General features: G+C 59.0%; 8 protein-coding genes across 8 annotated transcripts; all 8 read left to right on the forward strand.

The window, feature by feature from the left end:
- Positions 1-2,165: 2,165 nt before the first annotated feature.
- On the forward strand, positions 2,166-3,350 carry LMJF_35_4020 (serine peptidase; the record flags this gene model as incomplete). The annotated part of the gene is made up of 1 exon (XM_003722749.1): positions 2,166-3,350. The coding sequence occupies one exon, from the start codon at positions 2,166-2,168 to the stop codon at positions 3,348-3,350; it is 1,185 nt and encodes a 394-aa protein (XP_003722797.1).
- Positions 3,351-5,639: 2,289 nt separating this feature from the next.
- LMJF_35_4030 (putative ATP-dependent RNA helicase) lies at positions 5,640-7,712 on the forward strand (the record flags this gene model as incomplete). The annotated part of the gene is made up of 1 exon (XM_003722750.1): positions 5,640-7,712. One exon carries the CDS (start codon positions 5,640-5,642, stop codon positions 7,710-7,712), a length of 2,073 nt encoding a protein of 690 aa, XP_003722798.1.
- Positions 7,713-8,920: 1,208 nt separating this feature from the next.
- On the forward strand, positions 8,921-10,087 carry LMJF_35_4040 (conserved hypothetical protein; the record flags this gene model as incomplete). The annotated part of the gene is made up of 1 exon (XM_003722751.1): positions 8,921-10,087. One exon carries the CDS (start codon positions 8,921-8,923, stop codon positions 10,085-10,087), a length of 1,167 nt encoding a protein of 388 aa, XP_003722799.1.
- Positions 10,088-11,213: 1,126 nt separating this feature from the next.
- On the forward strand, positions 11,214-11,561 carry LMJF_35_4045 (conserved hypothetical protein; the record flags this gene model as incomplete). Its single annotated transcript, XM_003722752.1, has 1 exon — positions 11,214-11,561. One exon carries the CDS (start codon positions 11,214-11,216, stop codon positions 11,559-11,561), a length of 348 nt encoding a protein of 115 aa, XP_003722800.1.
- Positions 11,562-13,073: 1,512 nt separating this feature from the next.
- Positions 13,074-16,943, forward strand: LMJF_35_4050 (putative protein kinase; the record flags this gene model as incomplete). Its single annotated transcript, XM_003722753.1, has 1 exon — positions 13,074-16,943. One exon carries the CDS (start codon positions 13,074-13,076, stop codon positions 16,941-16,943), a length of 3,870 nt encoding a protein of 1,289 aa, XP_003722801.1.
- Positions 16,944-17,914: 971 nt separating this feature from the next.
- On the forward strand, positions 17,915-18,754 carry LMJF_35_4060 (conserved hypothetical protein; the record flags this gene model as incomplete). Its single annotated transcript, XM_003722754.1, has 1 exon — positions 17,915-18,754. The coding sequence occupies one exon, from the start codon at positions 17,915-17,917 to the stop codon at positions 18,752-18,754; it is 840 nt and encodes a 279-aa protein (XP_003722802.1).
- Positions 18,755-19,979: 1,225 nt separating this feature from the next.
- LMJF_35_4070 (conserved hypothetical protein) lies at positions 19,980-20,996 on the forward strand (the record flags this gene model as incomplete). Its single annotated transcript, XM_003722755.1, has 1 exon — positions 19,980-20,996. The coding sequence occupies one exon, from the start codon at positions 19,980-19,982 to the stop codon at positions 20,994-20,996; it is 1,017 nt and encodes a 338-aa protein (XP_003722803.1).
- A 1,269-nt stretch (positions 20,997-22,265) lies between these two features.
- Positions 22,266-25,580, forward strand: LMJF_35_4080 (conserved hypothetical protein; the record flags this gene model as incomplete). Its single annotated transcript, XM_003722756.1, has 1 exon — positions 22,266-25,580. The coding sequence occupies one exon, from the start codon at positions 22,266-22,268 to the stop codon at positions 25,578-25,580; it is 3,315 nt and encodes a 1,104-aa protein (XP_003722804.1).
- Between the last annotated feature and the right edge of the window lie 438 nt (positions 25,581-26,018).

A 26,018-nucleotide genomic window follows, 5' to 3' on the forward strand; every position in this document is an offset into this window, starting at 1 on the left:
ACGTGCATGAGACACTCGCTTTTACCCATACATCTACACCTACCTGCATGCACACTCGCACGCGTCTTCGTGGCTCTTCGTTTCTCCTTTATGCGTTTCTCGAGGGAAGCGGGAGCCTGGCCTTCCTTGTCCCGCGTCGTTTGTTCGTCACGCTCTCGCGCTTCTCGTTGAACATTGTGGTGGTAGGGTGCACTGACGGCGGCAGCACTCCAGCGCAGACAGACAGCCCGACGGTCAGCCACACATGCCTATACTCCAACAAGCGTAGTGGAATACCAACACCCTCTGTTTTTCTTCTTGCGGATACTCGAACACGCATGCACGCACTCTTTCGCCCACATTCATGCACACTAAAATACGCAGCGGCAACTCAAACGACAAATGGCAAAAACAAAGAGAAGAAACAATATTGTCAAGTGAGACGCACTGCAAGAGTGACGAGGAGCCAATGCCATTGTCGTGGGAGTGGTACCTAGCGCTGCTGCTGACCTCTTTTTGGAAAAAGGTCAAGCCTGCGACGGCCCCTCCTTCCATCGTCTGGGGTCGACTCTTTCCGCTGCCCTCTTCGTGTGTACTGGGAGAGGAGATATGCGAGAGAAGGTCACCCCCTAGGCCGGAACCTGAAGGAGCGGCAGCACGGAGTGGAAGACCACTTCACGGCTATGCTTCTTTCCACGAAGGGCCCATGACGTCGGTACCGAGGAGCTGGGGAGAGCGAAAGGGGCGGATTTAGCGCCACCTGACACGCGCTCTCTGTTTCCCATACGCCACTTCAAGGGAAACGTGCCGCGGCATCTGCGGCGTCATCCGCGGGTGGCCTCTAATCCTTCACCCCTCTCCAGCTCTCCCCCTCCTCTGGGAATTGTGTGTGTCTCTCTCTCTCTTTCTGTGCTCTCGCCCGCAATGCCTGGTTCTTTTTCTCTACCACTCTTCCTTCTCGTTGACTTTTTGCTTCCTTGCCTCTCTCTTCGCGGTGCACTGCGCCAAAGCAGACGAGAAGAAAAGCAGTCGCCGTCATTGTAGTGCCGACGCCTGCGCACGTGCGGTTGGTGTGCACCCCTAAGCCACCGAGTGTGTTCCCTTCGAAAAAAAAAGAACAAATCGCATCACTGCGTTCGCCCCGTCTTTTTTTTTCTCGTCCCTGTACGCCTTCAGCCTCATCACCGCAGGCTCGACAGTCACGGAAGAGCAACAGCAACAAAGAGCAAAAAAAGCAAGGAGAGGCACACGGTGTTCGAGGGAGAGTGAGTATCACCGCTCTCTCTCTCTCTCGCTGCACGTCTGCTTCAACCGTTACTACATCCGCTCTTCTCCGCTATCTGTTGCTCACCCCCTTTTCCGCTCTTTCTTATTTTGGTAAGCGTCACGTAGCCTCAACAGCACTACCTCCCGTTTGCGCCTACACCTCTCTCTCTCCCTTCGGCGCTCAGCACCCTTTATCATCTTCATATTCCGCAAGCAAGTCGTGGCAGTGCGTGCTGACATACTGCTGCCTTTTCTCTCTTCGCCGCCGTTCTAGGAGAATATATATATATATATATTTGGACTCGCTGTGGCGATCACCTATTCTCTCTCTCTCTTCCGCATTGCGCATCGCCCTCCAGACACCGCGCATGGTTCAGCTGTCCTTTTTTTTTGCTTGTTTTGGCTAAAGGCAAAGCAAGAGAGTCTGGAGGTTCGCGTGAGGAACTTTACATGACGAGGTGGCGAGAGGGCAACACTCCCAGACTTTATCGCGTTTCCTTGTCCTTGCATCACATCGTTTTGGTGTTCCCCGCTTGCCCTGTGCTCGTCTCCCGCGCACACGCGCCCCCCTCGCCTGCGCGTCCTTTGTTTTTTGTCGCCTCGTCTGTGCGCTCTCTTTCGCACCCTTGTCCCGCCTGGGGTGCGTCTCCTACCGCGCTTCATCCAGTTTGCTCGCTAAACAGACAGGCAGGGAGGTAGTTGGGGGTAGCAAGGTGCACAAAGCAAAGAAACGGTGACTTCGGCTGCACCCTTTTGCCTGCATTCCTGGACATCGTCGAGCAGCAGCATTCAAGGCACAGACTGCGTGTATGTGTGCCTGCCAAAAAGACTCACAGTCACTTGTCCAAGGTGACATTTGAGCTTGGACTCGAGCGCCAGCGCTGAGAGCACCTTGACCCCTCCTTCGCGGAAACGGCGCGATGAGCTTTGGCAGCTTTCTTCTCTCGGCTGGACTCTACTTGGTCCTCGTCGCCGTATTTGTGTCGCTTTTTCTGCACATCATGAGCTACCGCTACCGAAGTCAGCAGAACCAGCTTCTCTACTACCCACACATTCCTCCGGAGAGCCGAGAGGTCTGCGAAGACCCGGTGGCGCTCGGCATCCCCTACGCAGAGCGCGTGTGCGTCACCACCGCTGATAAGGTGCGATTGTGGGGCTACATGCTATGGCCAGCGCCTGCGCCGTCCGCGGAGAAGAGCGGCAATGCAAGCGTTCCCGACTCGATCGGGCGCGCATCCTCGAACGTGGCCACCGCAGAGGGAGGCATGCATGTAGAGGTGGATGCACCAGGTAGCGCTACAGACAGTACCAGCGCCAGCAACATGGTGTCTGGCAGCAGCAGAAGCGTTACCATGTCGAGCGGGATGCCGAGTTTTGTGATGCTGTACTTTCACGGAAACGCCGGTAACGTTGGCCATCGCCTGCCTCTTGCTCAGGCCTTTGTGACCCACCTGAAGTGCGCGGTCATGATGGTTGACTATCGCGGTTTTGGCCTTAGCGATGACTCGGAGCAGACGCAGGAGACGTTGGAGCTGGATGCGCAGGCCTGCTTCGATTATCTGTGGCAGGATCCTCGTGTGCCGCGTGATCGTATCATTGTCATGGGCACTAGCCTCGGTGGCGCTGTTTCGATTCACTTGGCTGCCAACGAGCGGTACGGCCGTCGCATAGCTGCTGTGATTGTAGAAAACTCCTTCAGCTCCATTAGCGACATGGCCTCTGCGCTGAGCCGGCCAATCCTGACGAAGCTGGCGAGCCGGTGCCCAGACCTTGCGGTGGGTATCTTCGAGTACTACGTCAAGCCCCTGGCTCTGCGGATAAGTTGGAACAGCGCGCAGAAGATTACTAAGGTTGTGGTGCCGATGCTCTTTCTCTCTGGTATGCGTGATGAGATTGTGCCACCGGAGCAGATGCGGACACTATACAAGGCCGCGACGAAGTGTCTGCGCGATGGCAACGGTGGCGAACTCACCATTCCGCTGCGTCGCTTTCTCGAGTTTGAGGACGGGCGCCACAACAACTTGCCGCTGATGCCCGGCTACATGAGCGCCCTGCAGGACTTTGTCACGGACGTGCGCAACGCCGGAGCTGCTGCTGTCGTTTGATATTGGCAAGACGGCGTAAGGAGAGCGGCGACAAAAGGGAAAGCAGCAACATCAAAAGCCTGTGCGTAGGTGACGATAGCGTGCGTGGTGGAAAAGCAGAAGCAACTGGGACGGGGACGCAGATTCTCTGACCCTTCACCCGCTCTTCCCCCCGCCCCCCTGTATCTCGGACGGTCTGCCGCTGTCTCGCTCCTACTCGCGTGCCGCGTCATGCTCTCTCTTCAATCTCCGCGTCCCTTTTTGATGATCATTGCGGCGGCTCGTTTGGGCGTATAGGGGCACGTTACAGGGGAGGAAGGGGGCGGAGGCAGTCAAGGAGGAAGTGAGAGAGGAGTAAGGGAACAAAGGTTGTCGCCGCGCGCTGCGTGGCGCGGCCGTGTGCCACGCGAAAGGTCTGGAGTTGGTATCTGCTCTTTCAGTTGTTCTTCTCGGCATGTCATCATCTGCGACTGAATTGTTTGCCCGCCTTTTCTTCTCTCTTTGTTTCTCTGACGCGAAGGGAGAGCGGGGAGGGTTGGAACACAGAGAGGTCGAGGTTGGTGTTTAGGCAAGCACCCGCACATAGTTGCTGCGAAGTCACGCGCTGATGCGCATCAGTGACGCATTCAGCAGCCGACGCAAGGAGAGCTCCATCTTCTACAGCCTAAACACCTCGCCAAACGAATAGGGACAACACTGTGTTAGAGGGCGTTTTAAGAGGACGTGTAGAGAGTAGGTCTCTTCTACATTCACCACCCACACCGCGCCACAAGAGAGGCAGACGAAAAGGAAAAAAAGCGAAGGAGAAGCTAACATGCCGAGCAGAGTGAAATTGAACAGAAGCAAGGCTCTCTTACACCTGTGTCTGGTTGTGTATGCCTGCATTTATATTTGTATGTGCTTCACGTCGCCTTCACCACCAGGCACAGCTCGAGCTGGTGTTTACCACTTGACTGCCTGTTTGCCAGGGTACGGGCACCGTCTTCTCTGCGTTTCCATTCCCGATTTTAGTTCGTCACTCCTTCGCTCGTGTGTGTGTGTGTGTGCACCTTGTGTATCTGCTGCTTCCCTTCGGTGACTGCAGGCGCTTCGTCAATGCCCTGTTTCGCCCCCCTTTTTTCCACCTGCTCGCGCACGCAACTGTATGTTTCTCGACTGCGACTGTCCAAGATGCTCTCCCTCCTTTCTGTTTCGTCGCTCAGTGTGTTTGTGTTTTCTGCCGCCCTCTTGCCGAGTTTCTTGCAAGTGCACAATCGTGTCAGCGGTAGACTTGTCTCGCCTGACTTTTGTGCTTTGCTTGCGGAGCGCGAAAGAAAAGTTTTGTTTTTCTCTTTCCTGCGTATGCTCCAGAGTCGAGGACGATGCGTATGGTAGGGAAGACAAGGTGGGTGGGGACAGTGGTCGTTTGCACGACGGAGCGGCCTCCATGCGGGCGGCTCACTCCTCCTTCCCTACCTCCCTCTTGCCTTTGTCCGGCGCTTCCTTGATTACCATTCCTCGCGCTGTCTTTCCCCTTCGGAGTGTCACCTCGCTAACCCCTCACTAGCCGTCTGTAGCTGTCTCGCTCTGCCAAGTGGTATTCTTCCAGCGTTCACCTTCGATCTTGTCTCGAACACGTAACCAACTTCGAAGCCCCAACGATCAGCCAAGCACGCGGCAACACAAAGCAGCCGCGGGGGCAACTCGTCTTTTTGGCCGGTGCACGTGTGCGGGCCGGCAGGTTACTCATGGGCTGAAGCAGTTCTCTGTAGTATCCATTCCCATGCACCTAGCGCTCTGCGAGAGCGTTTCTTTTTTTTTGCTTTTCAGGTCCTAGGGTGACTGCCCTCTGCGCCGGTGTGCCGCAGAATTCACCGAGGCCCTTGTTTGCCATGTAGCCGTCATGCGTGGCGCGTGGGGCAACTAAGCGCCTTTATTAAGTGCGCCGACTGCCGCCACACTTCCTCCACCTTATTCTCCCGTGCCTTCTCTTTCTTTCGCTGCGGCTCTCGCTTGCACCACTGTAACATACACACACACACACACACACACACACACACACGAAAAGCACGAAAAGAACACAACAACGGAATCGCCGCTCGAAAAAGAAAGAGAGCAATCGCACGACCACTGGCACCGCCTAAACCGTGTCTCCCGTGCCCGCATTGCTGACTGCGTCCCTCTATAACGTTGTGCGTGCCCTCACTTGCTACCACACCCCCTTTAGCTTCGACGGCCGCAAGTGCCATTGGTGGTGGTAGTAGGGCGAGGGGCACCTGTGCGGTGCTTTGCTGCGTCGCTGCCCTCGCCATGGCGAACACATGGGAAACGATGAAGGGGGCCAAGCTGAGTGAGCCGACTCTCTCGTTCCTCCGGGACAACATGAAGTTCACGACAATGGCCCCCGTCCAGGCCCGAACCATTCCACTCTTCCTCACCAACTACGACGTAGTTGTGGAGGCCATCACCGGCAGCGGCAAGACGCTCGCATACCTTATCCCGTGCCTGGAGATGCTGCTGCGCCCACGGTGCCGCGAGGTAGCAAAGGAGTACAAGAACGCTGTGTTTGCCGTTCTCGTGCTGCCATCGAGGGAGTTGGCGCAGCAGGTGTTTCAGATTGTAAAGCGCATGTTGCACTTTGTGACGAAAGGGTACAAAAACGGCAGCCCGGCGAACGGTCTTCCCGCCTACTCGTACCAGTGCTACATCGGCGGACGCGACATCAAGCACGATGTCGAGGAATTCAGCAAGCAGGGCGGCAACGTACTAGTCGGCACACCGGGCCGCCTCTACGAGCTGCTCGTCTCCTCGAAGTACGCGAACCTCTTTCACTTGAGTCAGTTCGAGCTTCTCATTCTCGACGAGGCCGATAAGTTGCTCGAGTTCGGCTTCCGGGCAAAACTGGATGCGCTGCTGAAGCGGCTGCCGAGGCAGCGCCGCACCGGTCTGTTCAGTGCGACGCAGACAAAAGAGCTGGCGGAGCTGGCGCGGGCTGGGATGCGCAACCCGGTGTCCGTCACCGTCCGCATCAACCCCCTCAACGCCCCCGACAGCGACACTGCAAAGCCACAGATACCCGAGCAGCTCTCTAACTTCTTTGCCTTCACGCGGGCGTCGGAGAAGCTGGACCGCCTCGTTGAGTTTCTGGCGTCGCACAGGGGTGAGAAGGTGCTTGTGTATGTCATGACATGTGCCAGTGTGGAGTGGCTCTACGAGGCGCTCTCGGCGGTGCTGCTGAAGGACGAGGCGGACAGCGTCTTCGCCCTCCACGGCCAAATGAAATTGGAAAAGCGTCAGCAGGTGCACCGGCAAGTGACGAGGCGTTCGCGATGCGTGCTCGTGTGCACCGACGTGGCGGCACGCGGGTTGGATATCCCGGAGGTGGGCGTGGTGGTTCAGTACGACCCGCCGGTAGACCCGAACACGTTCATCCACCGCATCGGCCGCACAGCGCGCATGGGGCGCAGCGGTAAGAGCGTCGTCTTTCTCATGCCGCAGGAGCTGGAGTACATCAACTTCATGCGGCTGCAGAACGTACCTCTCCAGTCGCTGGACGGGGAGCAGGACAGCGTCGACGTCGCCAAGGATGCGGTGCGTAACATGAACGCGCGACGCACGCTGCTCAGCTCCGAGCTGCCGGATAAGCGGAAGGCGATTCACCAGGCGCACCGTGAGAAGCAGCTGAGTCGGCGAGAGCGCCGGCAGCAGCTGCACGAGGCGCATCAGGCGATGGTGGAAGGGAAGAGTCAGCGACTCGCGAAACGGAAGGAGGTGCTGGGCGACATGTGCACGAGTCCCTCCATTCTCGCACTGCGGCGAGAGGGGTGCCGCAATGCGAAGCTGCTGAGCCTCGCCGCCCGGGCCTTCGTGTCGTTCCTGCGGGCCTACAAGGAGCACGAGTGCCGCTACATCTTTCAACTGCAGCTCATCGACCTCACCGACCTCACGCACGGCTTCGCACTTTTCAAGATCCCCAACTGCGGTGAGATCAAACGGATGCGTGTGCTGCGCATTCCTCTGCAGGACGAATTCGCTCCGTTTGTGAGGCAAATGGTGACGGAGCTGCGGGAGAAGCGGCAACGTGCCGCCGAGGAGCAGTCGGCCATGGCAGCTCTGGACGGCGGCAGCGATGACGGCCCAGGCGCGAAGAGACACCGCACGGAGCGCAACGAGAAGCTGGAGACACTGAAGCTGCTGAAGATGTCCAAGTCCGAGCGCAGCCGCGCCTGGAAGCAGGCAGAGCTGGACGAGCTGCTCAAAGATAGCTATTACGTGAAGATGGAGCGGCGCGGCAAGGTAAACCGGCACGTGGTGGACGAGAAGATGGGCGTGGAAGCCATCGAGAACTCTTTCATGAGTGCGCGCGAGCGAAAAGAGGCGCAGCTTGCCCGCAAGGCGCGCTGATCATCACCGCAACACCGCAGGGACAACACGCCGCACAGGAAAGGCCAAAAAATCAGAGACAAGGAAAGATGGATCTTGCAAGCGCTGCAGTCTTCGAACCCTTTCTTTCTGTGCATCTCTCTCTCGCTTTCCAGACATCTCCGCTGGAGTGGCGTTGCTGCTCCCAGCACCTACGCACTGCTGTCGATGTGTTTGCAGCCGTATCATCCGCTACGCTAGTGTGGTTTACCGCGAGAAAAGGTGTCGACAGACCTCATGAAGGGACGGCACTCCGCAACGCTCGCGGGACGGTGTTCTCCGTGCCCTGAGCGAGCGGGAGAGAGACGCGAATACATTAACTCGATTAATCAAGTTGGAATGAACGCATCGACGGAGTCAGCCCTACTGTGCCGCGAAGCATAGGTCAGACGCCACAAGCGGGGCCGTGAGCACGACAGTGAAAACGAACGCAGTAGCACAAACAGAAAGGGGAGGGTGGGTGTTGCAGAGCAAAGGAAGAACGCTGCAGCCGCGCTGACAGCACTCACTCGTTGCACTACGGTTGCGTTGGCGCATCGATTCTGGACTGCTTTCGAAGTGGGGAACCCCGCTAAGTGTTACTCTTTTCTTGACCTTGTGTGTTGGCGTGCTCCGCATGCGACGACAGCCTGCGCAATAGCCTGCCTCGTTGGCTGGGGCACTCGTGATGGGCCATGCCGGCCGTCTTTGTGGCTCTTTGCCTCTGCACCGAGGACCTCTGCGGGCTAGATGAGCGTTACCAGCTTTCCATTCTCTCTTCCTTCTTCTTTACTGTTCGTATCTCGCCTCTTCTCGGTACTTCTCTCACCGTGCAGCAGTGCGCGGTAGGTCAGGGATAGGGAAAACATTCCAGCACCGCTGCACGCGTGAACGAAACGGAAGGCGACAGCATTTTTTCACCGGTTCAAACTTCTTCCACGTCGAAGCACATATCGGCGCAAGTGCTTTGCTGGCGGCCTCTCTCTCTCTCTCTTTCACTGACCGGGATGCGCATCTCTGTGCATGAATGTACAGCGTAGCGTCAGGTGTGCCCTTCTCGTGCGCATCTGCCTCTCCTCTTGCTGGTCGCTCACCGTCTTCCTTTCTCTGCGTTCGCACCCGCTTCCGCTTTTGTCGTTGACCGTGACGCGCAAGAGGCCGCTCCTTGTGTCTGTTTTGTTGTGGGCTCATATGAGCTGGGGGCACGTGTGATGCTGAAGGACTACTACGCTATTCTCGATGTGCTGCCCCGCGCCTCCGGCGAGGAGATTCGCCGCGCCTTCAAGCGTCTGGCGCTCCAGTTCCATCCGGACAAGACGGGCGGTGGCGCGGCGACAGAGGTGACCTCCACAGTAGACGCTGACAAGCACCGCGTTGCCACAAAGAGAGATGAGCATGCATCAGCCAACGCAGGCGTTGCGCACTCAAATGCAGCGGGGGCCTCGTGCCATCCACTCTCGAGGGACTTCACAGACATTCAAGAGGCCTACGAAGTCTTGGGTGACGTTGCGCGGCGCTATCTGTATGACATGAACTACCAAGAGCTGTTGGCCGCACAGCAGCAACGTCAGCAGGAAGAGCAAAAGCGCTGCGTCGCCCACGCACGGGCTGTGGCGGAGGCAGCTCGGCAGGCCCGCGAGCGTGAGCGCTTGCAACAGCAGCAGCAACAGAGCCCTCAACCGCGCAACATCAACACATTTCCCACGCTGGAATCCAGCATCGCCGCCGGGGGCTTTGGCACCCATGCCCCTGGCCCCTCTCCTCCTCAGCACGCCGCACACCCTAGTCTCGGGCGATTAGCGGAGGAAACCGGTATCGCTTCGCCTACCCTGTCACCCGACGATGCGCCTCAGCGCAGGCGACCGTTTCAGAACCTGGCGCCAGCTGAGAAAGAGAAGGACGGAGACTGCTCGCTAAGAGATCTTGAGTGCGACTCGAGTGGTGGCGGTGGGCTGTCGCAGGCTCGTTGCTGTTTCACCGCACCGACCCGACCACGCGAGGTCGGTAGCCGCCCCAGGGAGTGCCGAGCAAAAAGACAAGAGTGCGAGCGTGATACGAACGAGCGTCTCACTTCGAGCCAGACGCAGAGACGCCTCAGCTGTGCCGACACCAAGCGCGCACGACAGCACATGGCAGCAGCCGCGCCGGCTATATTTGTGCTGTCGAGTTCCGTGCCGTTCAGTTGGGGTAAGACGGCCGCGCAGACGTGCCCGTCTGTAGTCGAGCCCTGCGGTTCACGTGGGAGGCGGTGGCACCGTCACACTGCGCCGCGCAACGGCGGGGAGACTGAAGAGCCCGAGCTACCAATGGAGTACTACTATCAGCGCTCTATCGAACGGACTCTGCGCGTGTTCTTCAGCGTGCCTCATGCAGAGTGAGACGTGGTTGTTTCTACGTTTCCTCTGTGTTTCCCCCTGCACCACTTTCTGTGGTGCTGTTTGGATTTTGTTGTTTCAGCTGTGTTGTTGAGTCCTTCACAAGTGGGCAATACGGATCGCATATGGGGTGTGTGCATGTGCTCGTGGGCAGGCACGTGAGTTGTTTCATATGTATGTGTATGTGCGCATGAAGGCCTTATGCATGCATGTGGCTGTTTTGGTTTCCCTTTGCACTTTCTCTTGTTCATCACCGCTAGACCTCACATCATGTACCATAGTCTTTTCTTTTGTTGCCTCTTTTCGGGCTGTGCTTGTACTGGGTAGAGCCCCCCCCCCCCACACACACACACACACCTTACTCGCCTCTCTCTCCTTTCTTCTCCTTTTCTGGATTTCCCGAGCGCACTCGGAAAAACAGCAGCCCTACTGCCAGTGCGGCAGCAGCAGCAGCAGACACACTCTTCTCTGTCCTCCTTGCGCACTGTGCGCACGTAAATGTTTGTACTTTCTCTGTGTGTGTGCGTGCCTTGGTACTAATCTTTTGCCCACTATGCAGCGGTATGCGCTCGCCGGTGTTGTGGCGCCACAACACCGGCGAGCGCAGGGAAGCAACCGAGGAAACATACGGAACACGCAACTCGTCCCCGTCTTCTGGTTCAACTACAAGAAGAACGAGCAACAACAACAACAAAAAGAAACTCGCGTACGCAGAGAGGTAGGGAAAGGCACTATCACAGGCAGGGATAGGGATTTACGGACTCACCTTCTTGCGATGACAGGACGTAGAACCACTGCTGAGCAGTTGGTGTATCGCGGGCGTGCGCCTCGTGCGCAAAGACAAGGAGTGCCCGCGCACGTGGAGGTGCGTAAGATTGAGGAGCCTGCGTACTTTTTACTCTTGTAAAGATGTGTGTCTTGCCCTCCGCCTTAGTGGCTTCCCTTTCGGATATGAATGCCCCCCCCCCCTTCCTCCCACCGTGCGTAGGAGGCGGCATCGCTCTAGCTCTTCTCTTTGCACGCACACACAAACACGCATGCGTCTTTACGATTTTCCCATCTCCCCCAATCATGTTTTTTTTGTTTTGCGCCTCCTTCTGGGAGCTACTCGAATGCTAGGAAACCAACGATGACGACGCCGGCTCCATCGACTGCGGCAGCTGGCTTCAAGGAACGCACAGAGGCCGATATGGCTCTTCGATTCCTGAACCACTGCCTCAGCAATGCCGTGCAGGTGCATTATCTCGTCACCAGCTCCTTGCAAGGGGGCGACTGGCAAACCTCCACGCTTCTGGGAGCTGAGACGCAAGCTTACATGCGTGCACTGCTTGCTGTGTATGCGACCAGCAGCGCATATCGACGCCAGCTCGCGTCCGGGGACTCCTTGTACTACCTTCAGTGCTTGACAGATGAGACAACCCGGGCTGATTTTGTGCGTGTTGCGGCAGCACCGTCTTTTCCCTTTGCGTCTTCTTGATAAGGGCGAGGGGAGAGTGATGCGACTGCTGCATACTCGGACACCCCCCTGTTCCTGACGCCGCTGCTGGCGGAGATGCTTGTAGCGAAGAGTGCTGTGCGAGGTGGACCCCTCCGCACATCGGCTCTGGAGTGGCTAGAGCACAAAAAAATACACACACACACACACAGAGAGAGAGACTTATACGCAGTGCGGTGAGGCAGAGCATAGGACCCCACAGCGCTACCGTTTCCACCGTATAGAGGAGCCACAGAGAGGATGAGGCTGTCTCGTGCAGCTTGTGTGCGCGCGCACCTCTCATTCAGCGGTGGAGCGGTGCAAGCTGTCTGCCTCGGCCTCCGTGCATCTCTCACACACGCTCTGCGTGAGAGCCGCATCGCTCTGGAAGCAGGGAAATAATAAAAAAGAATGGTCTGTGCATTCTCTTGGCGTATCGTTTCATTCGCGTTTGTGCGGGTCTCCCTCCTCCTGTGTCTCCTACTTGCCTTGCTGCATTGGCACTCATGCGTAAAGCCTATCCTTCTCCTCGCCTTCTCTCCTTTTCGTTGTTGTTCTTCCTCTGTTGCCTACTCGACGTGTTTCAATGCGGGATGGATGGACGGCCAGAAGAAACGGCCGCAAAAACAAATAATAACGTTGCGCCACTGTGCACATACTCAAAGAGTGAACGAGAGAGCGAGAGAGAGAGGGAGCGTGCAAACTACCAGGGTAGCAGACAGACAAACATACAAGCGTGCTCGCAGATACACCGTGCGCCACCAGAGGCACAGAAACCTCTTCTCACAGACTTGCCCCTTCGGAGCTTCTTTTTGGAAAGCCCCCCCCCCCTCTCTCCCCTCCATACACACACACACACACACACACACTCACACGCAAACATCCAAATCAGCCGCATGCAGAGTTTACTGGCACGATAGCCAACATTACTGAGGTTACTCCTTCGCATTGTTTTCACCGTTTCTGTTCTTTTTGTTCTCCTGCACAGTGCTCTACCATACAGTATAGATAAGATCAGCTCATATATATATATATGCTCATACAGCGCTAATTCCTTGCTTCCTGACTACGTGGTTGTGCCTGCGGGTGATTTGTCGGTTTTTCTATTGTTATTTTTTATCCTTTCTGTTTTGCTCTGTTCTTGGCTGTCCTTGTGTGGCGTCTTCTCTATCTGTGCTTCTTGTCCTGCAAGGGTGTTTGTGCGTCTTCCTCACTGTCCTGCTCATATTGCTCTCCTCTGTTTTTTTTTCTTCGCTCTTCATCTGCTGCTTCCTTGTAGCTCGACTGGAGGAGCGCGTCGTTGTGCCTTGTTGCTGACGCGTGTCTCGGCGTAGACGGCAGGCACTCGCACTTAACGCAACGCGTGCCAGCGCCGCATCAAAAAGCGACGGTTCCAACGGAAGAGAAGAGAAGTAGGGAGGGTGGGAGCGCAGCTTTGGTGACAGAGTTTGTTGTCTATCGCGACCAAAGTAGCCCCAATAGCCTACCACACATAGACGCCGGCGAGATCACGTGATGCTCGGCACAGTCGATGCGATCGACTACGATGGGGACCGCCTGCACAAGGTGGTGTTGCGATTCCCTGCTGTGCGTAGCGGCGAGTCGGAGATCGTGAAGGAGGTGTGGCCGTGCGAGCGCATTGGCCAGGGCTCCTTCGGCACGGTGTACCGCGCCGTCAGCAGCGGCTATCCCCGCCTGGCCCTCAAAATTTCAACAGGCAAGAGTACGCGGCTTCGCCAGGAGCTAGACGTGCTGAGTCGCGTGTGTACGAAAGGGCGGCTCCTGCTTCCGCGTTTCGAGTTTGGGGCGCTCAACAAGACAGCGGACTTGATCGTGATCGGCATGGAGCTGTGTGTTCCGAGCACGCTACACGACCTTCTCCTCAGCACACGTATCACCAGCGAAGCGGAGATGCTTTTCATGGCGCATCAGGCGGCTCAAGCCGTCGCGTACGTGCACGCAGAGGGCTGCATCCACCGTGACATCAAGCTGCAGAACTTTGTCTTCGACCTCGATGGTAACCTGAAGCTGATTGACTTTGGCCTTGCTTGTAACTCGCTCAAGCCACCGGCAGGCGACGTGGTGGCGGGCACTGTGTCTTTCATGTCTCCGGAGATGGCGCACAACGCCCTTCACAAGGACCGGCGCGTGAGCGTCGGCGTGGCTGCTGATGTGTGGTCGCTGGGGATTGTCCTCTTCTCTATTTTCACGCAGCGGAACCCGTATCCGGCGCCGGCAGCGGGCAGCACCCCCGGAGGCGCGGATGCGGCGGGCGTTACCGGACATGGAGACACCACGCATGGCGCAGAGGGCGAAAAGGGCAACGGCTTGAGCCAGCAGCACCGCATGAATGAGCGCCTGCTGCGCCGCGTAGCTGCCGGCGACTGGCAGTGGCCTGTCGGCGTTACGGTGTCGCAGGACCTGAAGCAGCTTGTAAACTCCATCCTCGTCGTCAACCCCGAGGAGCGGCCGCACGTGAACACGATCCTGGAGAACAAGCTGTGGAACTTACGGCGGCGCTATCCACCCGCAGCGGTGGCGGCATTTCTCGGCGTGCAGGATGACTTCTTGCTGTCTCACGATGAGGCGCACCTGCTGCGTGCCGTCGAGGAGCGTAGCGCCGGCGTAACAGCGTCGTTGCTGAACAGTCGCCTGCACAGCCCCACCTCAGCCTCCAACGAGGACAATAGCGAGACCGACGCGCAGCACAGCAGCAGCGGCAGCGCGCGCGACGGCGGCCTGCACGCGTCTGGCACCACTACATCTTCACCGCGCGGCTCTCTCAAGGTGGTCCAGCGCTCCGGCGAGGGCGGCATTGATGGGGCGGTCACAGTGCAGGTGTACGACGTGCGCGCCAGCGCCCGCAAGCGCAGCAAACCCATCCGCGAGATATCCGTGGTCATGGCGGAGGAGACGGCCAAGACGCGACGGTCCAAGTCTGCCCGACGAGCAAAGAGCGCCGTGTCGGCTCCCTCGTCGCGCGTCGGCTCACGAGCAGCGTCGGCGGAGAACGTCAGGCGAATAGCTCCACCGGCTGGCACGAGGTTGCAGTCTAGTTCCGCGCATGCGTGTGCCGACAGCGGCGACGATGAGGGTGAGGCGGAGGCTGTGAACCGTGGCGCCTGCACGTCGCAGCGTCACAGCCGCGGTATGTCGCCGGTGCGGCTTCAGGATGCTCTGGAGACCGCCGGCTCAGTAGCAGCCGGGCAGAGGGACAGCGTAGGCCATCCCAAGGCATGGGTGGAGCCGTCGTGTGCCACGCCACCTCTGCTCCCACGGGACAAGCAGCAACCTGTCAGCGAGCCAGCGAGCAGCGCTTCAACCGTTGATAGGGCGCGCGAGCATATGCGCCCTGGCATTCAGCGCAGCGGGAGTGTGGAGCTTCTGAAAGATGCGGAGGCGCCAACTGAAGCGAGCGCGATGCCCACCTCGCACAAGAGGGCTGCATCGGGCGGCAAGAGAAGCCGCAACGCGTCTCTGCGCCAGCCTTCCTCGTTGATCCTCAAAGGTGGCACCCGCGACTTATCCAGTGATGCGCCAGACAGCACGGCGACAACGGCATCGGCGCAGGTGCCCGCCTCTCTGCTGGCGAGCCGCACTACATCGTCACTTTCAGCCGTAAACCCATCCCCGTCGTCTTCGCGGCAGGCGTTGCTGCGGCGGCAGGCATCTGCTAGCGTCGCCGCCGTCTCCTCCGCACAGGGGCGTGCAGGCCACAGGGGATCACCGCCGGTGATGAAGCGTGCGCAGCGTGTCGCGCTCGAGCTTGGTCTGGACGTTATCTGGCAAGACGAGGCGGACCACCGCCGCGCGCTTTCTGCGATGCTGCTGGTGGAGCATGCGTGGCTGCTCGCCAGCTTTCGGCTGACCATTGAGGAGGACCAGGAGCGCTACAGCATCACGTGGCTCGCAGAGGAGCAGGAGAAGTCCGCCGCCCACCCACACCGTTTCAAGGAGGTGATGCAGGTGATGAGCAAGAAGTACCAATACGGCTTCGTTTGTGACATGTGCGATTATGAGTTTCTCCCGACCGGGCCAGGGGAGAAGAACTTGCACTTCTTTCACTGCCCATGCGGCCGCGACCTGTGCCCAGACTGCTACACAACGTATCAGCGGCAGTGCACGTGCTCCTGCTGCCGTGCGGTCCACTCAAACAGCTGTGTGCTGCGGGAGCACCTCCTGCGGACTGGCGGAGGTCAGTACTACAGCGGGTCGAGAAAAACGAACGCAGCGGCGCGGGCGGATGCTGTGTGCGGCTCATTCCAAGCCGCTGCCATCCTCGACGAGGAAGCGGAGAGCGGGGATGAGGCGTCGGCGCCGCCTGAGCTGCCGCGTCGTCGTGGCCGGCCCCCCAAGCAGGACAAGAACCGCTCTGCTGTGAAGGAGAAGGGCAGCCGAGCAGCCAAAGACAGCAGCCGTCGGCGCCGTGGTGCACAGGACACCCTCGACGTGAACGTGGACGAGGCGCATGAGGTGGCGCAGATTAACCCACCTCGAATTTCGATCGCTGCGATGCAGCAAAAGGAAGAGCGTAGTAGCAATGGCTCGCACCGCGGCGGCGGGACTGCAGCCGTCGGGGTGGCCGCGCGACCACAACGGCCAGAGGACGTGGAGGTGAAACAGCGACCGGTAGAGAGCGTCCCGGAGGGCCCGTGGCAACCGTTCGCGCGCTTCAAGAAGGATCGCCGAGATGAGGTGGCACGGCAGCCGACGCCGGAGGAGCGCGACGCGTTGCTGAATGGGGAGTGGATTCGACACTTTTACTTGTTTCCGCACGCCGAGTCGGAGCGCGATGCTGCCTCCGGGACATGTGCGGAAGGGGAAGAGGAGCCGTACGCGTTCGTCTATCACGCGCAGCCGGGCCGCACCGGTGCCATTTTTCTTACAAGTGACTTTCCGATGCACTCGGCGGTCTTTTCCATGCTGGAGCGGCAGTTCTTCGTTGTGAATCAGGTGGATACGGTGGAGGGCGCCGATTCCACCTGTGCCACATCGCTGCTCAAGGCGAAGGGCCACCCGGAGCTCCGGATCGCTTTCCATGCGCTGCAGGACATCGTAGCGTATGACACGAACATGATGAAGCAGCAGCGTACCCCTGGTACCGTCTCCGTGTACCAGGCACCTCGCAGCGCCTACAGCTGCAACGGCGAGCCTTTCCTGTACGTGCGGTGGTTCCGCTTCAACGAGAACCGCACCCTCAGCGCCTTTCTTCTGTCCAACGGCGCCGTTCAGGTCTTTGTAAACAACGAGTACGAGCTGCGGTGGTTCGACGAGAGCCGGAAGTTCCTCATCCGCTACAACGGCGTGTGCGAGCTGGTCGACGACGGCACTTTTGCACTGGCGCCAGGAATCAACCATCTCCTCTACGACTCCTTCGACGCGTAGGCTGGGGCGGTGTGCGTATGTGTGTGCGTGAGAGTGAGTTCCGCAGATTGCCTTCCCGTCGTTTTCGATCACGGGTGCAGAGGTCGTGGATGTGGAAACGAAAAAAAGGTTGCCGCGAAGTGCCGTGCGGCGTGTTGATGTACTTTTGTAACTTTATCCTCCCTCCCGCTGCGTTCGCCGCTTCGCTCTCGCACAGCTGCTTTTTCGTTTCTTTTACGGTTTTGTTTCGCTCTCGCTCCGTTTCTTTTCCGTGCGCAAGTGCGCGTCGGCCTCGCCGTGCCTTTCGGGCCAGCGCGTGTGCGCACCGTGGGGGGCTGTGTGACACACGCTGACCGCTCGTAGCCCCGCCGTCAGCGTGTGTCGCAACTCTTTGTGAGACTTGCCTCACTCGGTGGATGTCTCTAACATCACTCTAACACTGCACACTCACGTGAGAAAACACACACACACACACACACACACACACAAAACAAGTGAATACACGACAAAGGACTGGGCGGCGAACAGGACAACAAAACGCCTGCCGGGCAGCCGCCCGCCCATCCAACGGACGGGAACGGCAGCGGATTTCCTGGCAAAAAGGCATGAAGGGTGGTGGACTCACTCACCGGACCCTTCTACACCGCCGGCACCGATGATTGGCTATTGCGGGCACGAAAGGAGGGGAGGATGCGGCGTGCGCGCGTGCGGCACTTCAACGCCGACCACATGGAATCCGTTTTTCTTTTCTCCTCTTGTTGTACACTGTCTCCTCCTTTTTTTCGTCGGATCGTCTCAAACTCTTTATCGTTCCGGCTTCGATCGCCTCTCGCGCATGCGCCCTCGCTTGTGCGCCTCGTCGTCGCCGTCGTCGCTCAGAGAACAGATAAGGACCGCCTCTGCTGTGTCTTCCCCGTCTACGGGAGAGTCGCCCTATAAGCACACAAGCTTAGGCCAAAAAACACTGACGGATTTTTTTTGTGTGTGCGCGCATGTCCTCGGAGACGTTTCGCGAGCGTACGTTGGCGACGCAGTACCAGCCACGCCAGCATCTCCCGCCCAACTTCAGCGATGTGCTGAAGGAGTACGCGCGGGAAGTGCTGCGCAATCAGCCGTCGGATATCCTGGAATGGAGCGCGGCGTATTTCAAGAAGCTGGCCCTCGAGACGGACCCGCTGCAGGCAAAGCAGCCGCCGCCGGATCACTACACCCCTCTCGTCGAGGACCCTGAGCGAGCGATACTGGCTAACAAGATGGTGAAAGTGTTCTCGACGATGGACGTGTCAGAAAGTGGGCGGCTACCCGTGTCAGAGGTACGGCGAGCGCTGACGGAGGCGTTTGAGATGACGGAGTCTCAGGCGCTCTACCTTCTTACGGCGCCATTCACGACGATCGTCGAGGACAACAGTAGCGGCATGACAGGTGACGCCATCGAGTACAGCCCCTTCTCCCACGCAGCGGTGCGCACTATTCAGTACTTTCAGCAGCACCGCGACTTCTCCTTCGACGTAGACAGCAGCGATGCCTGCGCGACGGTGCACGGAATGAACCGCTACGACATCGAGCAAGGCTTTCTGCGCATCTTTCGCCTCCTCGACGAGGCGGGGACGGGCCGCCTGCTCCTCCAAGACTACCAGGGCGCCTTGGAGAACGCACCGTACCATCTGACGCACCGCGACATTCGCGTGCTGCGCCTCGAATGTGGCACTTGCGGCGGCGAGGGGGACACGGGGCCGCGTGAGGTGGAGTACGAGAAGGAGCTGCCGCACATGTTCGAGCGCCTTCTGCTTGCCGAGGTTTTCAATCTCTTTGAGGAGGAGGGGCAGAGCTAGGGCAGCGCAAGAGGACTCTCGGTGCATCGCTTTCGCCATGTGCTACCTCTCGCTCTTTCCACGGGCACTCGACACCTTTTTCTTTTCCGCCCCATGCGCTCTCTCCCGCACACCACACACTCCAACAAAACCATGTTCACGAAAAGGGTGTAGAGGAAGCGCTGACTGCTCCCATGTAAAAATATCGACAGCAGCGTGCCACATCCGCAAGGGAAGTGGGGACCAGGGGAGACGGATCGATGTCGACCTGGAACAAAAATGCGACCAATCTAGTCCTATGCATAGACACACAAACACTCACACACACACACACACACGCACAACTACGTCTAGAGCCCAGCTGTCTCTTTACTCGTTGATGTTGAGCTCGCCTTTGCCTGTTCGGTCCTCCCTTCTCCTTCCTTTTTTTCCGTCTTGTTGCTTCCGCCGGTCAGGCAGATGGACGCTGTTTCGGACCCCTTCCGACCTTTGTACGCTGCGCATATGCTCTGCACGGTGCGTATGAGTGCGGTGTCGTTGCAGCAAGCGCAGCCAGCAGCAAAACAACCGAAAACCAAGACCGCGCGTCACGAAAAGGACCAAAAAACACGTGCAGAGGTGCTTCAGGAGCGTGCCGAGGGAGGAGCGATGATGATGACGCTCGTGTCCATCACGAACGACTGTCGACGCTGGACGGCTGCCTCTCCCTCTTCTGTGTGCGTCTGTAACACATAGGGCACTCTTTCTGCTCTCTCTCTACCGCAATGGGCTCTGTGCCTGTGCTGCGCGAAGCCGCAGCAGCAGAGGCCTTTTCACCAACGGGCACTTTCTGTTCGTCCGGTAACTGTTATGGAGTCGGAGGAGGGAGCGTTTGTCGACGTGTGCACTTCTCCCCGCCACTTTCGTTTTTTTTTTTGCTTTCGCCTTCTCCATCATCCCCTTCCCATCCTCTCCCCATACACACGCGCTCCCTCTCCCCCGCATACCTTGTCGATGCCTCACCTTCGCACCCCTCTCCTTTTTTTTCGCACACTCCTCAATCCAACGCCTTGTTCGTCCCAAGCGCGTGTGAGTGTTGCGGGATTCGCTATCCCGTTTTTTTTTTTTGAGACCCATACCTTCATCGCTCACTCCCTTGCTTCCACTAGGGTGTAGGGGGGGGGCGCAAGGAGCACACACACACACACACATAACCGTATCAACACACAAACCGTTGTAGAGGAACCTGTAGCGGCCCTGAGAGGGGATGGACACTCATGCGTTGCTTGCTCTCGCTCAGAGTGCTGTGGACGCCGGTAATGTAAAGGCTGCCTGCGAGTTCTACGAGGTGGCCCTCGCCCAGTCTCCCAACAATGACGAGGTGTTGGAGGCCTATGCGGAAGTCATGATCCACTACGCTCAAGACATCCCTCGCGCTCAGCAGATGCTTCGCCATGCGATCGACATCAACCCAAACCAGGGGTATGTGAAGTACCTGAACTTAGCGCAACTCTGTGAGGCAGAGGAGGCACTCAAGTGCTACGAAAAGGCGTACGAGATTGCAAGCCTCATGCTGCACGGATGCCGAAAGAAGAAAATGAAGAAAACACTGCAGGAGACCATGGCGACCATGTGCTGCGCCGTGGCCGAGCTCTACCTGACTGACCTCTGCTTCGCAGAAAACGCCGAGCAGCAATGCGAGCAGGCTGTGAACCGCGCACTGGAGCTGAATAGCGATCTTGTAGAGCCGCACCAGCTGCAGGCGTCTCTCCGCCTGAGTCAATGCCGCCCCGACGAGGCGCTACAGTCGCTGCGCCGTGCTGTAGACGCAACGCATCGTCTCGGTGAGGAGCATCAGCCCACGTACGAGTCTAAGATTGAGCTAGGCCGACTTCTGATGCAGGTTGACCCAGCCGAGGCTTTTCAGTTCCTACTGGAGGTACTCCAGTATGGCGACAACAACCCCTACGTGTGGTTCCTGCTCGGCGAGAGTGCCCGCATGCGGAGACGATACGCTGACGCGGCGCGCCTGCTGCGGCGTGCGCGTGTGATGCTAGTCGTCTCCGGCGGCGACGCGACTGCGCTGAGCGAGGTGGACGCGGCCATCAACGTTTTGGTGCAGGAGATGGGTGGCCCGGAGGAGGCGGCGCAGGTGAAAGACCTAGATCATCCCTACCCGCTTGAGCTGCTCGAGGCAGAAGACGACGAAGGCGCAGAGGAGGACGGAGAAGACGACCTGGAAGAGCCGGAGCGAGAGCCGTGCGACGATGAGGATGACGCCTAGTGGTGGTTTTTCTTTTGGACACGTCAAAAAAAAAACTAAATAAATAGTCTTCTGCTCTCATCACTTCGCCGTTGCACTGTGCCAATCTTGTGTGTGTGCGTGTGTGGGAGGGTGTTTTGCGCTGTCTCTCTGTGCTTCTTTCATGTCTCTCAAGCTTAGCCCTTTGTTTTCGTGGCTCCCCCCCCCGCACACCACCTCTCCCTCCTCCGTTCCTCCGCGCAAGTTGTGCACTTGGCGTCTAAATATAGGCGACTAACATCCGTAAGGCTGCCGAAGCACACACACACACACGCACACACAACAAAAAACATACATCGAGTGTGGCCCTGAGGAACACGCAGGGATGGCGTGGCCAGACGGACACACAGAGGCTACTCTCCTGCACACGGGCGCAAGTTAGGCGCACCAGGTGATCTTGCGTCGGGCACCGTTTGCATCATTTCGACTTCTCTCTTGTGATCTGCCGCATATCCTGTCAGGGCAGCTGCCTTCGTGAGAGGGGGAATAGAGGCGCCGGCTCGCCTCTTGTCCTACCGCCTCTTGTCGCACCTTGTCCCTCCCCTTTCACCCTCCTGCTGCCCTCTAAAGCGGCGGCGTCTTTATCTGGGTTCATGATCATCTCTCTCTCCTTGATATCCTCTCGCTTCATGCTGCATTTGTGTGCTGCTGCCTCTTTCCCCTTTCCGAGTCAGCGCGTATCCTTTACATGCATCATCACTGAAAGGGTTCGACGCTGGACTGCGGGTCACCGGCTGCGCGGCCACAATAGCGAACCTCCCGTCAAGCGAGTGAACACGATTAGGGGGCGGCGAAGCTGCATACAGCGGCCACTACACGGTTTGGTGCTCCGTGAGTCTGATTTGGCCGCCCTCCCCCCTGGTACAGGTGTGCGCGCGTGAAGTGAGGAAGCGGTTGAACACGCATGCACAGGCGCCACAAGAAGTCACCTGCACATAGATACCTACAACGTGCAGAGAGGAAAGGAAGACGAGGAGAGTGTGAAGGTCAAGGCGAGCGGTACACGGACCCTCTTTCTCCCCCTCCATTCCATCTCCACAGAAACACAACTACACATTCACAGGTGCGTCAACAGCAAGGAATACCGCCTAGCACTGCTATCTCCACTTGTACACGCCGGCGCCCTCCAGCATCTGTCTCGTGCCTCTGCATGCATATGTTGCCCTCTCCCACCCCTGAAAAAAAAGAAAGAACAACGTTTTACCGCTACTGGTGTTCTTCTCCTTACGCTTCGTTTGCGCCGTTGCCATCATGAGTTTGTTCACGCGACGTGGATGCGTCGAGGTCTCTTCGGGCGACAGCGAGCTGGACTCAATCGCCTCCACCGTCGTTGACTCTGCCGATGAGCTCATCGAAGGGCTCGCTCGAATGGCCTTGGCCGGGCACTACAGCAGCGAGCCAAGAGCGTACGAAACTAACCAGCTCCTCCAGGGCCGGGGAATGTCCCGTCGCCCGCGCGAGGTAGCGGAGACAGGACCCAGCATGGGTTCGTCGAGACAGGTGACGCCCACGCCTTGCGCGGTCACTACTCCTCCGGCCTATTACGCATGCGCGCGGTCGAACAGACAAGGCGGCACTTTCGTTTCTACATGCACTGCTCGCGACATGGACGAAGCGGAAAACGACGCGCGCGCGTTCGAGAAGATGTACCGGCACCTCGCCCGCGAGTACCTGAGAGGAAACAGTAGCGCCCACCGCGCGGTCAGCGAGACAAAGGCTGCGGGGTGCGTGGAACATGATAGTGTGGCCAGAAGAGGCATTGCAAGTCCCTCTCCTTCCATGGAACCCGCCCCCGCGCGCAAGCCATGCCGCAAGCCCGACGAGCAGGCTCAGTCGCGGCTTTTGAAACCGAACCAGGCTCAACTGGCACGACAAAATGAGAAGTACGAGAGATGCAAGAGTCGCGATGAGGAGGCGCAAAGGTATCCGAAGCCCGTGCGTGTGCCTGCGGAGGCAGTCAAGCGAGGGACACGGCTCTTTCTCGAGGCCCAGGTGAAAGCTGACAACGTGAAGCGGGCGCAGGAGGCGCAGGCGAGGCAGAAAGCTGCACAGGAGACAAAGGAGTGCACGTTTCGCCCTTCCGTGTCGGCTTATGCAGCGCGGTTCGCGGCGGGTGGGGCGTACTACCCGTTGGGGAGCCGGCTGGAGGACCGGGCCGCGCACGACGAGAAGCGACTGCGAATGCGGCTCGAGCGAATGGTGGAGCGCGAGAAAGAGTGCACCTTCAAACCCACCCTCTCTCCTGGAACGGAGGAGCTGATGTCAAGCCTGCGCCGCCGCCGCCAACGCTGCCATTACCGCCGCTCTTTCCGCACACCAGAAGCGAGCGAACGCGCGAAGAGCAGCCGGAGACGGCGTGCGTCACCTCCACGACATGAGCCGTTTGAGCCCGGGGAGCGACTGTACCGCGACGGCGGCGAACGTCTCCTGCGTCAGCAGGTGCGACTTCAGAGAGCAGCAGCCAAGGAACAGCGCCACGTCGTTGGTTGCGGGCTGAGACTCTCTCACACCGACGTCCAACAGCTGGCCGACCGCTTCATGGCTTGGGCGGCGACGCGTGCGGCGAACCGAGAAGAGCTGCGCATGGCCTTGGAGCGGCAGGGGCGCAAAACGCCACGAGCCGCCGCCAAGCGAGAGGCGACGGCTGGGCGAGGAGATGGTCTTCTTCGCAGCAGGTCTTCGACTTCAAAAGGCTCTACAGCCGTGCCGTGCTTCGCGCATCTAGCGAGGAGCAGCAGTGGTAGCACTTACCCTGCGGCGACTGATGCCTCGGCGCCGCTGCCGCTCAAGATCAACAGCGACTTCGCTTCTCCCGGGGGCTCACTGAAAGCCTGCGTGGAAACCGACAATCGAGCAGCATCGCGGGCGCCGTCGGATAGAGCACGCTCGCCACGGCTTCCTTCAGACGCCGTGTGCGTGGCGACGGCCACTTGCACCCCCCGGAGTCTGGCGGCGCCGGCAGCATGTCCTGCGGCGAACGCGTCAGTGCACAAGGAGCTCCTGCGCATCCGCCTCGGTGCTCTCTTTTACAAGTACGCGGTCTCCCCCACAGCCACCGCCGTATGCCTCGCCCAAGTCAAGCAGCAAGTCCGCTGCTACTACCCAGAAGACGCCGGCATCGTCGTAGCACTTGCGTCTTCCTTCGCGGATCGGCAACAGCCCATCACGAAGACAGAGTTCATGGCAGCGCTGGCCCGCTACGTGGCGCAGTATGGCATACAACCGTGGTGTCTGCCCCATCACAGTGACCCCAACGCGATCGTGGGCGTGCCTTACAGCCCGTCAGATTCTTCTGCTGCCGGTTCTGCGGGTGCCGTGACGTCGAATGGCTTGGTGAGCTCCGGTGACTCGCTGGGGGCGATGGATGGCGACGCGCCGGTCTCTACACCGCCATGGGGGGGAGGGACAGAGGCCGGTAGTAGTGCGCCGGGCCGCCGGAGTGAAGTTGGCCGTTCGGTGGTCGCACCTGCAGCGGCACGCGCCTCTGAAGGCGCAAGTGACGAAAAGCCGGTTCGAACGCACATCTACACCGTTCCTGTGCAGGCTGACTGCTCTCCGGGGACATCCGCACCCGCCACCGTCACGCCAAGCTGCGCTGCAAAGGCAAGCGTGGTGAACACTGCGGTAACACTGAGGCGTGGAGCCGCCGCTGGCAAGTCGAGGGAGCCTCGTTGCGGTAGCTCGCAAAGTCGCGTTGCCTCCAAAGACACACCGCCAACGAGGATTCCGACCGCTGCTGCTGACTTTGTGCGCGGGTATGAGGACCACGTGCAGCGGCAGCGTCGCGCCGTCGACCGCGCGCGTGCGACGAGCGAGGCAGGTCAAAAGAAAGCGTCGGAGGAGTGCACGTTTCACCCCACATTGACTCCTCGCAGCGTGGTGCTCAGCGAGCTGAATATGGAGAAGCGAATGGCCTACGCGCGTGAGCTGCAGCTGCGACGACCGGATCTCCACTCGCGCAGCTCTACAGTGCTGGCGGCGCGGAGCGGCGACGATGAGCTACCTCGCGCCGCTCCGTCACAGAGAGACGCGAGAGCCTGTGACGCACTCGCCTCCACGCAGACACCTCCGGCGACGCCGTCCACAAAGCACCCATCCGTGTCGCTCTCTAGCACGTCTCCGCCCTTGGGCTTCAGCCCATCTATCGAATTGTCGAGTCCATCCTGCAGCACGCCGCGGCACGACAACGGAAGCGTGTCGTCAAAGCCTGCGGCAACGCCGTCGCCTTCACAGGAGGAGCAGTTCACCAGGGACGCGGGCACGCGTCGAGCCGTAGCCGAGCTAGAGCAGCTGCTAAGCGATGTGGCGGGCAAAGGGCGCTCAACCCAACCCGCTCAGGAGGGAGCGGGGACGCCGCCGCCCTATCCTCCAGTACACGCGGCCGTTTCCAGTATGGCACACGACGGTGCGACGACTGCGAAGAACGGCACCGATCTGGCACAGACGCTTTCCACTGCGCCGTTGTCTTGCTTTTTCGCGATGAAACCGGCGCAGGCTGTCTTGCATGCCGAGGAGAAGTACCTTGAGTCGCGGCACACTGTGAAGGCTTCGCGCGTCGAGAACTAAGAGACAGCGCGTGCGGCGAGTATGTGCTTGTCCGCGGCTCCTTTCTTTTTCTCTCGCAGGTCGTCTTCTGCCCCTGGATGTCTGCTCTGCACTCGTGTCTCTGAACTGCCATTCGCTTCTCGTGGGAACACAGGCTCGCCTCAGCGTCGCTGATGAGGGCGAGCAGCGCGTAGGGGAGTGGTGAGTCAGATAGATAGGGGAGGGGAGAAAGGGGGGGGAGGACTGGATAGCTGCACGACCCCGCGGTGCAACGGCGTCTTTGCTCCAGCACCGGGCACATAGCCACACACACACACAGACAAGCGCGCACTGATCGCGCAGTTCTCAGAGAGGCTCAGCGCGGCATATTGTTCTTCCCGCCGTTTTTGGTTTTGTCCCCCTTGTTTGCTCTGATTCGTCGTGGCGTGCTTTTCTAACCTTTCCGATTAGAAACGAACG

The sequence above is a fragment of the Leishmania major genome, chromosome 35 (genome assembly GCF_000002725.2).
Source record: "Leishmania major strain Friedlin complete genome, chromosome 35".
In the NCBI taxonomy this organism is placed as follows: Eukaryota; Euglenozoa; class Kinetoplastea; order Trypanosomatida; family Trypanosomatidae; genus Leishmania; species Leishmania major.